Raw genomic sequence first — 13,602 nt, 5'->3', positions numbered from 1 at the left:
CAACTATCAAAAGTACATTTTCAGGATGACCAGAACTATTCAATAAGTTTGAATTCACAGATTAACTATGGACAAAATTTGGGTGGAATGGGATCAGAGCACGGAGGAGGAATAGTTTGAAGAACTCCTACAGCGTCAGAACAGCAAATACTGTTCTTTGATTTGTGTTATTTCTCCATACTCATAGTTTTGCTGAAGTTCCATTTTTTGCATTTATAAGAAGATTTAGAAAGAGGCTACAACTCTTATGCAATTTTATTATTCAATATTAAAACAGTACCTAAGTAAATAAGCTGAGTGCTTTTATATAAGGCACCAGATTACAACTAAGGTTAAAAACATCCAAGCAAAAAACCTACAAATCTACTCTTGTATCATTAAAAAAAATTACTTAAAAATCTTGGGTACACCTAGAGCAAAAAGATATCAAGTGTAAGTGCAGAAGATTTAGAAAGGAAAGGGATAAGCATGTAACAAAACTTCTACAGTGCATGTATAAAACAAAACTACAATTAAGCACAGTGCTATCTCATCTCATGCTATTATTTATAACTAGAGTTGGAAGAAGATCATAGGAGACAGGATTTGATTTCACATTTCCTTGATGATACCAAGAGAAGTTTTATTGTTATTCTAAGTAGTTTTTTTTGCTGAAGTAGTTGGCACTAATAACATACGTAACTTTAAGACAAAATAGAGCTACATACCTGAACACCTCTTAGTTGAATGTAGTCAAATATAAACCATGCCAAACAGTGACACATGAAAAATACCATTATATCCCATCTGAAAACATGATGAGCTGCCCATCCAATAATTAGACTGGCAACAAAGCACTCTGAGATTGGCTCACAAATTATTGTAGCAGGCAACATGTTAATTCGCAGCTTAGCCCATCTATGGAAAAAAAATCACCAAAACCAGTGTTGTTTTAAAGAACAGATCAACTTTGGTTACATATATCACTTTTTTTTTTGTCCTCACTCCCCCACCTCAAAAGGTTTAGAGCCATCAGGTTTTTTTTCAAGAAAACATTAATCTGTTATTTAATTCACACCGTCAAATAAAATACTGCAATGAATTATTCTTTCTATGATACTGCACACAACATGGAAAAGGTACTAAAGTGTTTTTTTTTAAGTAATATTATTTACTCATACATTAGTCTTGGCTCTAATAAAAGCTATTCAATGTGTGCTTCCCTCTCAACTCAAGTTACAAAGAACTCCAACAAGAAAGGTGCATCAAGATGTCCATCGCTACTTCAGCAGTCTGGACATTAGATCAAGTTAGCTTGGAAAAAGTATTCTCTCTCATATTTATTCACATCGGAAGCAGGTGATGGGGGGAGGGGGAGAGGAAAAATTTAAATTTTACCTGATCATTCTGGACTGAAATTGAGAAATAGAATATGAACCAGAGTTTTGCATGGCAACTTGTGTGGCCATCGCAAGTTTCCAGCCCCTGAAAAAGAATTTACATGATAAATAACCTCCAAATAATAGATGTAAAGACTAATTTCAGTACAAATGTCTAAGGATGTTATTAGGCTTGAATAGCTTCCTTGGCATATATGCCATGATATTACAATACATATAAACAAATTATATGAATACTTCTTCAAAGCTCGAATAATATTTTCTCTAAGTTCTCAGAAAACTTTTTTTTTTAAACAAAGCACTGACATTGATAATTGGTGGTTTAATTATTGTTCAAAGGATATATTCATGTAGGACACGTTACAAGCATGTTTGCTACATACATGTGAAGCTAAATTGAATAATTAAATTTACAGTATACTGTACATTTTTTTAAATGGGATTAAAAACCTGTCCTTAAAGGAAGAAGCCTACTCCAGAGTTATCTTACCGGTCAGCTATAGCTTTGGCCATAAAATAATCTTCAGCAATATACTGTGCAAAAGCTATCAGTCCTCCAGCTTGGTCCAAAACATCCTTTCTCATCAAGCAAGACATTCCCGTTACACATTTGAAGCCAGTTACATTAGCTGAAATATATGACCTTGGATGGGAAGTGCCAAAATAAACCTACAAAACAAGATGGTAAGTTAGGCTTTTAAAGCTCTATAGGTATTTGTGCAAATACTACTCCACTTATGGCTTTGTATAAATATTTCTCTAAAAGATTTGAGGAAAAAAAAAGCTACAGGAAAGTGGCCAACTATAATGTCATATTTGGAGAGACTTTTACAACCAATCTTTTTTTTGGCTACCATGTTAGCTTTGGATCCCTTCTACCTACCTATTACAAAAAAACGTATTTTGGTAAGAGCATTTTATTTTTAGAAGACGGCTTTAGCTACTTCAAAATTTTCCCCTACTTTAAAATTGGAGAAAGTGAATGATTTGTCTATTATATAGAATTCAGCAAACTAATGTTTACTTTTACATTAACAGTATCAACCATTTATTGCTATAGCTTAACATTCAATTGGGTAAACTCAATGGAAATAAGGGAGAGTATATAGTCCAAAAATTCAGAGGACTGATACAAACTTTCAAAAGGGTTCCTGCATTTGTAATTTTTTCTAAACTACTGAATTTAATTATAGCATTAATTAAACTATAGTATTAAACTGAATTAAACTATAGTATTGTTGTAGAACACATAAGAACATCTCATGAGCATCTCAACAATCTCTTCACCTAAAAAACATAAGGGTTTTTTATTTCATTTGTCCTCAATGAGAATGTTACAATGTATTGATTTTAGCAAGGATAACTTCAGAATATTTTAACCAAATCTGACTCAAAATAACAAGCAGCAAAACCAGTAGGGCTTGTATCACTTGATACCTATGGCTACCTGTGCTCATGTGAATGTAGTCACACACACTCACAAACATACACACACACACACTCCAGAAATTCTGCAGCCAGTGGACAAGTGCAAGAATTCAAGAGTTTATGAAGAGCCAATTATTCAGCCTAAATTTTCTAATCATGTATACTTTGCTAACTGAAAGAGGGACAAAGTTACCAAAGAGAGAACATTATTTGTTAGCATTAAAACTGGAAATTTGTCCCTAAGAACACATTTTGGAATCCTATAACTGCTAAACATTTTATAAATTACATCTTGAGTTTGTTAGCCATGTATCAAGAAATCTAATAGAGTCAAATTATGAATTTGCAAAGTCACAGCCAACTGTATGTTGACTGCATATATTAAGATAGAAATTTAGCTACCATATTTAATGTGGTGTTTAAAGTAATCAAGGTTATTTGTAATAATATGCATTTATTTCTTGCAAACACTTTAAGTAACTTATTAGTCACTACACTAGTGTAGTGTTTGATGGCAGCTAACACAGACATGCTATCTTCCTCTTATACTCAGTGATTCAGCTACTGTTTCCTTGTTCTCAGATACTTACTATAAAGCTATATAGAAGATGTGAAAATTTGTTTACTTAGTGTATTTGCAAGCAGAAATACCTATCAAAGACAGAGTTCAGGCTGTGAGTGAGTTCTTTTACAAGATTCACCAACTTAAGTCCAGGAGTGTCCTGCAAAGGGACAGTTGGGACTGGGAGCTAGAGGCTTTCATTGCCCTTTTTTACTATATAGCTTTCACACTGGTCCTGTTAAACTACTGAGCCATCCAAGAAAAGGCCTGCTGATCCTGCAATACACTGGATCTAGAGCAAACAGCTATTGCATGAATAAAGGAGCAGCAGTTGCAGATCCGTTAATTGTTAACTAGAATTAAGTACTTTGCTCTTCTGTTCCACAAGAAATTAATTCAAAAGATTTCCTGCTTTACAAAACCACAGAAGAAGCTTTCTCTCCATGCTAAAAGTACTGATTTTCATTGCACTTATCTTCCCATTTTCTGCCTTTGGCACAGAATAGTTAGCCTTAGGGCTGAAATGCCTTATTTGTACCTTGGTACTGGCTCAATATAAAAGGCACTTGGGTGAAATTCAATACTCTGGGAACAACTAAGTAAATTCAACCTCTTCAGTCTATAAAAAAGAGAACTCAATGAGGATGAAGGAGGGGAGGGAGAACAGAACAAATGATATGAGGAATGGCATGAGGAGGTTGGATAGGAATCAACTCTTCATGGTCTCTTCCAATACAAGAGTTAGAAGGCATGAAATGCTAGGAAGAGCTAGGTTAAGAACAAACAAGAGGAGGCAGTTCATGTAACAAATAATAGATCTGTGAAACTTCTTCCCAGAGGATATTGTGGATGCTCAAAGTTTGCATGGGCTCAAGGAGAGTGGACACGTTCATGGAAGAGAGATCTATTTAGGATTAGCAAATATACATAACTGCATCCAGCTCAGGAAGTCTGAGCTGAAAATAGCTAGAAACAGGGAAAGTATTATAGGGGGAAAGTATCATATATGCTTGCCCATCTCCTATTCTTCCCAAAGGCTCCTACTTCTAACCCCTGTAGGAAATAGAATACAGGGCCAGTTGGACTTGCATCTGACATATTATGGAAATGTTTATGTTCTTATACAAAGGTCAAAATAGATTTAATGGTCCTTTTTGTCTTTAAGTGCTAAAAAGTTTCCTTAACAGTTTTCATAAGCTTTAAAATAAAATCCGTAACCTAAAGGTTATGGATTAGGGGAGGCTCATTGGGCCCTCAAACTATTACCCCTTGCTGCTCATCCATATGGACACCCATGATACTGCCCGGGGAGACCTTGAATGCATCAAGAATGACTACACAGCTATGGGGGTGAGGGTGAAGGGCATATGGGGGCCTGGGTGGTGTTCTCCTCAGTCCTGCTGGTGAAGGAGAAAGGTTTGGGGAGGAGCAGATGGATCCTGCAGGTCAACACCTGGTTATGCAGCTGATATCATAAGACAGGGCTTTGGCTTTTATGACCACAGGGACCCCCCCTCTGAGAATCAAGGACTGCTAGAGAGAAATAGGATCCACCTGACAAAGTGGGACAAGAACATCTTTGCCAACAGGCTGGCCAACCTGGTGAGGAGAGCTTTAAACTAGGAACAACAGGGGAGGGAGATTACAACCCACAGTTAAGTGAGGAAAGAGTGGACAGGGATAGAAAGCAAAGGGTGTAGGGTTAGGGGAACAAGAGAGCCCTCAGGATAAAACAGGGCAAAGCGACACCCTCCTCAAATGTATGTACACAAATGCACGCAGCCTGAGAAACGCTGTGACATCATTGGAATAACTGAGACATGGTGGGACAGCTCATATGACTGGAGTGCTGCAATGGATGGATACAAGCTCTTCAGGAAAGATAGGCAAGGAAAATGGGGGGGGCTCTATGTGAAGGAGCAGCACAGATATAAGTTCTTATATGGGACAGATGACAGCCTGGTTGAGAGCTTGTGGGCCAGGATCAGAGGAGAGGCCAGGAAAGGTGACCTTGTGGTGGGAGTTTGTTACAGATCACCCGATCAGGATGAGGAAGTGGATGAAGCCTTATTTAAAAAACTCAAGGAATTCTCCGGATCATAGACCCTAGTTCTCAAGGGAGACTTGAACATCCCTAACATCTGCTGGAAGGGCAACATGGCGGGATGCAAACAGTCAAGAAGATCTCTGGAGGGTGTCAAAGAATACTTCTTGGTACAGGTATTGGATGGGCCAACCAAGGGCGACGCACAGCTGGATCTGCTACTCACAAACAAGGAAGAACTGGTTGGGGATGTGGTAATCAATGGCAGCCTTGGCTGTAGTGACCATGAAATAGGGGAGCTCAAGATCCTGAGGGGAGTGAGGAAGGAGAGTAGCACACAACAGACCCTGGACTTCAGGAGAGCAGATTTTGGCTTATTCAGGAAACGGATAGGTGGGATCCTGTGGGAGGCAGCCCAAAGGGCAAAGAAACTCAGGAAAGCTGGCAGGTCTTTAAAGACAGCCTCCTCCAAGCACAAGAATGAGCCATCCTGATACTCAGGAAAACAAGTAGACATATCAGGAGACTGACTTGGCTAAGCAAGAAACTCTTGGCAGAGCTCCAATGAAACAAGGCAGCATACAGGAGGTGGAAGCAGGGACAGACTACAAAGGAGGAATTTAGAAACATTGCCTTGGCATGAAGGGATGGTGTCAGGAAAGCCAAAGCTCAACTGGAGCTGAGACTTGCAAGGGACATCAAGGGCAACAAGAAGACCTTCTACCACTACATTAATAGTAAAAGGCTGAACAAGGAAAATGGGGACCCATTGCTGAATGGAGCAGGTGATCTAGTGACAGTGGACACAGATAAGGCTGAGGTACTCAATGCCTTCTTGGCCTCAGTCTCCACCAACAAGGAGGCCTCTGTGCTTAGAGAAAGGGTTCAAACAAGAGGAAAACTACCAGCAGCGAATGAGGATCAAGTTAGAGATTGCTTGAGAGAACTCAACCCATATAAGTCCATGGGACCAGATGGGCTGCTTCCAAGGGTGCTGAGAGAACTGACTGACATCATAGAAAGGCCATTCTCTATCATCTTTGAAAGGTTGTGGAGATCAGGGGAGGTCCCTGACAACTGGAGAAAGGCAAACACTGCACCCATTTTAAGAAAGGGCAAGAAAGACATTCTGGGGAACTACAGGCTGGTCAGCCTCACTTCAGTCCCTGGGAAAATTATGCAGCAAGTCCTCTTGGAACACCTTTCTGGGCACATGAAGGAGGAGGTCATTGGGAACAGTCAGCATGGATTTACTGAGGGTAAATCATGCCTGACCAACCTGATTGCTTTCTATGATAAAATGACTGGATTTGTGGATGAAGGGAGAGCAGTGGATGTCATTTCCCTCAACTTCAGCAAGGCTTTTAAAACTGTCTTCTACAGTATTCTTGTATCCAAGTTAGGATGTTACAGTTTGCATGGGTGGACAACTAGATGGATAGAAAATTGGTTGGATGATTGTTTAACATCTTAATCAGTAACCTGGAGGAGGCAACAGAGCACACTCTCATCAAGTTTGCAGATGACACCAAATCGAAGGGATCAGTCAACATGCTCAAGGACAGGGCTGCCATCCAGAGGGTCCTCAACATGCTGGAGGAACGGGCCAACAGGAACCTCATGAAATACAACAAGGACAAATGCCAAGTCCTGCACCTGGGAAGGAAGAACCCCTGGCAACAATACAGGCTGGGCATTGACTGGCTGGGGAGCAGCTCTGCTGAAAAGGCCCTGGGGGTCTTGGTAGACAGCAAGCTGAACATGAGCTAGCAGTGTGCCCTGGAAGCAGAGAAGGCCAACAGCATCCCAAGTTCTATCAACAGGAGTGTAGCCAGTAGATCAAGGGGCATGATTATCCCCCTCTACTCAGTACTCGTTAGACCACATCTAGAATACTGCACCCAGTGTTGGGCCCTCCAGTACAAGATAAACATCGATAAACTGGAGCAAGTCCAGTGGAGGGCTACCAAGATGGTCAGGGGGCTGGAGCCCTATGAGGAGAGCTTTTATAGCATTTTATAGCATTTAAAATTTCACCTAGCTAGTTTGAAGTTCACAACTGCAGCTGAAATGAAAATCACTTGAATCACTTTACATCCCTTGAAAGAATAAAAATTGTATGGTGCATTTTACAAATCAGAAATATGTTGCAAAGAAAGTACAGACAACATTACACTCACCTGTTCAAGAGTAGCAGCAAAACCCTGTCTGTCTGCTACATAAGGCAATCCATGGACCAAGCCTACTTTTTCAGTCATCTGATTGGCCATATCTGTCAGCGTGTCTGGTATTACTAAATGACAAATGCAAAAATGACAGTTCATTAAACCATTTTATTAGTAGTAGAAGGTCACTATATAAAAATACTGAGCTTCACAGTCTACTTCTAATATAGAGTGTGAACATTTTGGTGTCATTATTTCAGTAAAAAAAAATATGTTGGCAGTCTGGTCAACAGCTTGCAGATTTAAAACAGTATAATTTTTTAAAGTCAGATTGTTTATAATCTCAAGTTTAAGATGTAAGTATTTCACAAAAGTATTTTTAAAAGATTGTTTGCTTTCATTTTTGTTTCCATTCTCAGTCCTTCAAGAACTGCTTCTCTGCAGGTAGTAAGAATGTAGTAATTTCTTACTTAAAAAGAAAGCAACATAACATTCAGCATGTTACATCACACACTTACCTCTGATTCCACTATCACAAATCCATATGAGATCATATTTGGCAGCTTCATATCCTGGCATTAAGTTATTAATCTTGGGGTTAATACCAACCTTCTTACCACCTTAAAATTGAAAACATCATACACAAATAATGCATAAATTTTTAGAATTTAGATTCTATGTTCCAAATATTTAAGTATGCACATTGCTAACATACATTTAATACCTTTCAGTTCTGAAAAATCTGCTTCCCTTTGTGAAAAAGAAGATTTTAACGGAAAATATTCTTCCACTTAATTATTATAGAATTTACTACAATGATACAAAGATTTTGTACAGAAAAAAAACAAAACAAAGAGATTCCTCAAAACAGTAGCATAGCAAGGTTAATGTAATTAAAAGGCCATTAGAGCTTAAAAGCTTGTAACTACATTCTGCAAGGTAAGCATTCTCTACCTCTATATTTGATAGTTCAACTGATTATGCAATTATGGTTTTGGGTAATATTTTTTTGTGTCTGGAGGAAGAAGGGGAAAAGGAAAGGAGTAGAATAAAATGAGACATGTCCTTTTGCTACTGACTGACTGCCAGATATCACTCAGCTTTGTTCAGAATCAATCAGGGAGAAGAAATATAGATTCTGGGCACCAAATATTTGTTCCCTCCTCTAAAGCTATATATAAATTGGATAAGAACTGTTCTATAGCCTATAAGCTCAGAGAAAGAGGACTGTTGCAGCAAATCAAGCTCAAATACAGCCACAACTCTAAGTCACTTTCTAGATATTCAGTTCATCACTAAGACAGGATCTAATTCAAACTGCAGTATTCCAGATTTAGAAGGAACAAGTCAGGATTGAAGGACTGGCAAATGTTCTTTGCATGAATTCTTCCTTAAGGGTTTTTTTTCTTTTTAAACTCATGTCACAGATCCAAAAATGCCAACTTACTCTCTTCATCACATCTATCAGACAATCAACCTAGAAAACCAGCATCTGCAGACCAAAATGGCTATCCATTTTAGAATACTGCATATGTAACTGATGGACCCTGTAAAACCATTTTATAAGTAAGCATTCCACAATTCACTACTCACCTATGAACAGTCTAGCATCAACATTTGGGTATTTGCCAAGGAGCTTTTTGCACACTTCAATAGCTGGATCATCATGATCTTGTACACAGAGCAGTACTTCATACTATTTAAAATCAATAAATAAATTATACACAAATATGGTTTAAAACTAAACATTTACAGTCTAATAAAGTGAAAATAAAAGGCATGGTTACAGAAAAAAAGAAAATTATTGGCTTTGTTTTAGATCTATTATCATTATCAGTAAAGAATAATTTTGCTTAAAATATATAACCAAGTACTTCTGGAAAGCACCAAGACTCTTTGTCCTGAAAAACTCTTTGTTATTGAAGGAACATTAATTTTCCAGTTATTGGAAAATGTTTGTTTTATGCATGAAACAAAGCATCCTGATACAGAGAAGCTGAAAGTTTCATTCGTACTTCCATTTTTGTATACAGATCTACATCTTAAATATAAGTTTATTTTCAATTAAACTGCAATACACGAAATATTAAAGGAATGAGGGTGCAAATTTTCAAAAGCATTACGATGTATGGCAAACAAAAAAGCCCAGATGCTTAGACAACTATATCTCACCTTTCAGGGGAAAAATATATACATCTTTCAACTCTCAAAATGCAATTCGCAAAAACTGTGGTGGACTTCAATCTTCAATCCAGTAGAACTTGTCATATTCCAAATGCTTGCATGACAAAACAAGACAGATTCAAAAAAAGGAATTCACATGGATAGGATTCTTCTCATAGCCTTAAGACAGGACTCCAAATGATGTTCATGTGAACTTTACTGTCTACCTGCCTGCATCTCCCTGAACTAGATCATCCTTTTCTGTACTTCATAGATGCATACACAGAGCAGAGTTGGAAAACATCCCTTTGAGACTAGCAAGGATATGCACCAAATTATATTATACATCTAAGCTCAGAATATGTGCCTCATATAATGATGTATATGCATTCTCCTCAGGGAGAGAGAATATCAGTAAGAGATGAGCAAGAGATAAAGGAATAGGAGAACCGAGGCTGTTTCAGGAATTAAGCTGAATGCTTATTACAAATTAGCTACAGGTAGTGGGTGAGGAAATATGGTATTTTAAGAAGCATTCATAACTTAATATTTGTGAATATAGCACCAGCTAGAGCAACTAGCCTTGGCGCATCAGAGGCCTTCACCCAGGTGGAGCCCTAGAGAGAAGATGCTGCTGTCCAGGTCTTGGGCTGCAGAGAGTGCCTGGTGCTTATCCCTGCAGCTGGGACTGAGGGGGTGACTGTGGTCTCACCTGTGGGAGGTGTGCTCTGGTTGAGGTATTGAGTCCCAGGTGAAGGAGCTGTGGGAGGAGATGAACAGACTGTGTAGCATCAGGAAAAGCAAATAGGAGATTTGCACAGGTCTTTGCACAGACCCTGCAAAGGCAAGATCCTGAGCCCTGTGATGCAAGGAAGGAGGGATAGGTAGAGACTAACCTCAAAAGAGCAGTGGATGGAAACTCCCAAGATGGGAGAGGCTGGAAACTTGTGACTTCTGGCAGCAGGAAGAAAACTCCTTCTCTGCCTGCAGACCTGCAGTTACAGAACAGATATAGTGCCCTGGAATCAGGTGAGGAGGAACAAGCTCTGTCAGGGGAGTCATCAGAGCCAGCTGATCCTGAACCAAGTGCTTGCATGAAGAGGAAAGGGTGGGTGATAGTGGTTGGAGTCTCCTCCTACGGGAGACAGAGAAACTCATCTCCCAAACTGACTTGATGTCTTAGGAGGTTTGTTGCTCGCGTATGAGACATTGAGGAGAGACTGCCAAGGCTTGTCTGGCCCTCAGACAATTACCCCTTGCTGCTCATCCACGTGAGCACCAGTGATATTGCCAGGGGTGACTCTGAGTATCAAGAGCAACTACAGGGCTCTGGGGCTGAGAGTGAAGGGCATGGGGGCCCAGGCAGTGTTCTCAATCCTGCCAATGAAAGGCTTTGGTAGGAGTGAGCGCGTCCAGCAGGTCAACACCTGGCTGCGTGGCTGGTGTTGCAGGCAGGGCTTTGGCTTCTACAAGCACAGGACCCTCTTTGAGTAACAAGGACTGCTGGGAAGAGGTGGGATCTATCTGACGAAGTGGGGCAAGAGCACCTTCACCAACAGGCTTCCTAACCTAGTGAGGAGGGCTTTAAACTAAGTATGCCAGGGAAGGGTTACCAAAATTTCAAGGCACGGGGCAGGGGGAGGGAACAGTAAGGAAGTGTCCAGGGGACAGCACGATGGGGAAGGCTCTTGCACTTCCCCTGTGAAAGCAGCACGACTGGGGGTCCACAAAGGCACACAGCATGGGAAAGAAACAGGAAGAGTTAGGAGTCCACCAACATGGGTAATCCCATCATGCTGGGTATTTGCTACAGATCACCTGATCAAGGGTGATTAGATGAAGCCTTCTTTAGGCAACTGGAAGAAGCTTAATGATCATAGGTCTGGTACTCATGGCACTAAAGTGACAACCCTGAACTTCAGGAGAGATGATTTCAGCTTGTTCAGGGATCTGCTTGGTAGAATACCATGGGAGACTGCCCTGGAGGACAAAGAGGCTCAGGAGAACTGGGTGATCTTCAAGGACAACCTCCTCAGAGCACAAGAATGGCCCATTCCAACATGCAGGAAGTTGAGCAGGTGTGGCAGAAAGCCAGCATGGATGAGCAGGGAACTCCTGACTAAATTCAAATGCAAAAAGGAAGTACAGAGGTGGAAGCAGGGATGGGCTCCCTGGGAGTAATATAGAGACATTTCCCAAGCATGCAGGGATTGAGTTAGGAAAGCTGAAGATCAGCTGGAGTTAGAACTAGCGAGGGATGCAAAGGGCAAGAAGAAGGGCTTAAGTACATTGGCAGCAAAAGAAAGCCTAAGGAAAATGTGGGCCCATCACTCAGTGGAACAGGGAACCTAGTGACAAGGGACATGAAAATGGCCATGGTACTCAATGACTTTTTTGCCTTGGTTTTATCCAGTAGGATTGGCCCTCAGGCCTCCCAGGTCCCTAAGTCTACTAGAGGAGTCTGGGGGAGTGAAGCAGTACCTACAGTAGAGGAAAACCAAGTTAGAGAGAGTTTAAGCCAATTGGACGTACACAAGTCTACAGGACCAGATGGGATGCACCCAAGGGTGCTGAGGGAACTAGGCATTGACATTGCAAGGCCGCTGCCTATCGTCTTTGAAAGGTCATGGCAATCGGGGAGGTTCCTGGTGACTGGAAAAAGGCAGATCTCACACCCATCTTCAAGAAGGGCAAGAAGGAAGATCCAGGAAACTACAAGCTAGTCAGCCTCACCTCAGTCCCTGGGAAGGTTATGGAGCAAATCCTACTAGAAGCCATTTCCCAGCACATGAAGGACAAGAAGGTGATTGGAAACAGCCAGCATGGATTTACCAAAGGCAAATCATGCCTGGTCAACGTGATAACTTTCAATGATTAGATACTGGCTGTATGGACAAGGGAAGAGTAGTGAATGTTGTTTAGCTGGACATTAGCAAGACCTTTGACACGGTCTCCCATAGTATCCTTATAGCCAAATTAGTAAGGTATGGATTGGATAGGTGGATGATAAGGTGGGTGGAAAATTGGCTGGACAAGAGTTGTGATCAGCAGTATAAAGTCCAACTGGGGGCTATTTATTAGTGGTGCATCTCTGGAGTAGATAATGGTGCTGATACTGTTTAATGTCTTAATTAAGTATCTGGATGATGGGACAGAGTGCACTTTTGGCAAGTTTGTGGACAGTATCAAATTTGGAGGAGTGCTTGATACACTGGAGGATAGGGCTGCTATTCAAAGGTACCTTGACAGGCTGGAAAAATAGGCTGACAGGAACCTCAAAGGCAAATGTGAAGTCCTGATTTGGGGATGGAATAACCCCCAAGCTGCTAGAAAGCAGCTTTGCAGAAAAGGACCTGGGGGTTCTGGTAGACAAGAAGTTGAACGTAAGTCAGTAGTATACCCTTGCAGCAAAGAAGGCCAATGCCATCCTGGGCTGTATTAGCAAGAGTGGAGCTAGCAGGGTGAGGGAAATGATTCTTCCTCTCTACTCAGCACTTGTGAAACTGCATCTAGAGTACTGTGTGCAGTTTTGGGCTCCCCAGTACAAGAAAGACATGGACACACTGGAGCGAGTCCAGCAGAGGCCACCTACATGATCGAGGGTTGGAGTACACAACATATGAGGAGAGGTTGAGAGAGCTGGGTTTACTCAGCCTTAAGAAGAGAAGGCAAAGGGGAAATCTTATTGCTGACTATAACTACCTAATGGGAGGGTGTAAAGACTGAACCAGACTTCTTGGAGGTGCACAGTGATAGGATGAGAGGCAGTGGACACAAGTTGGAACATGGCAAATCCCGACTAGATATAAGGAGAAAATTTTTCCCTGTGAAGGTGGTCAAACGCTGGCACAGGGGTGTGGG

At 40.8% G+C, this 13,602-nt stretch overlaps 1 protein-coding gene across 4 annotated transcripts in view; it reads right to left on the bottom strand.

Moving 5' to 3' along the window:
• The window catches only part of LOC104154078 (ceramide glucosyltransferase-like), a 65,843-nt gene that overhangs the window by 21,334 nt on the left and 30,907 nt on the right, over nt 1-13,602 (bottom strand). For all 4 annotated transcript variants that reach the window (XR_011137488.1, XM_009690290.2, XM_068925808.1 and 1 more), the window contains exons 3-8: nt 9,172-9,274; nt 8,097-8,198; nt 7,594-7,706; nt 1,870-2,048; nt 1,378-1,464; nt 708-897 (exon numbers count right to left, since the gene is read on the bottom strand). Coding sequence is in view for 3 of the 4 variants with exons in the window: in XM_009690290.2 (XP_009688585.2) it covers nt 708-897; nt 1,378-1,464; nt 1,870-2,048; nt 7,594-7,706; nt 8,097-8,198; nt 9,172-9,274 (774 nt within the window). In the remaining variant the exon portion in view is untranslated. The remainder of the gene's footprint in view (nt 1-707; nt 898-1,377; nt 1,465-1,869; nt 2,049-7,593; nt 7,707-8,096; nt 8,199-9,171; nt 9,275-13,602) is intronic.

This window comes from Struthio camelus, chromosome W, assembly GCF_040807025.1.
Source record: "Struthio camelus isolate bStrCam1 chromosome W, bStrCam1.hap1, whole genome shotgun sequence".
Lineage (NCBI taxonomy): Eukaryota > Metazoa > Chordata > Aves > Struthioniformes > Struthionidae > Struthio > Struthio camelus.
The sequence above is the reverse complement of the archived record's forward strand: the minus strand, read 5'-3'. Positions and strand labels throughout refer to the sequence as shown.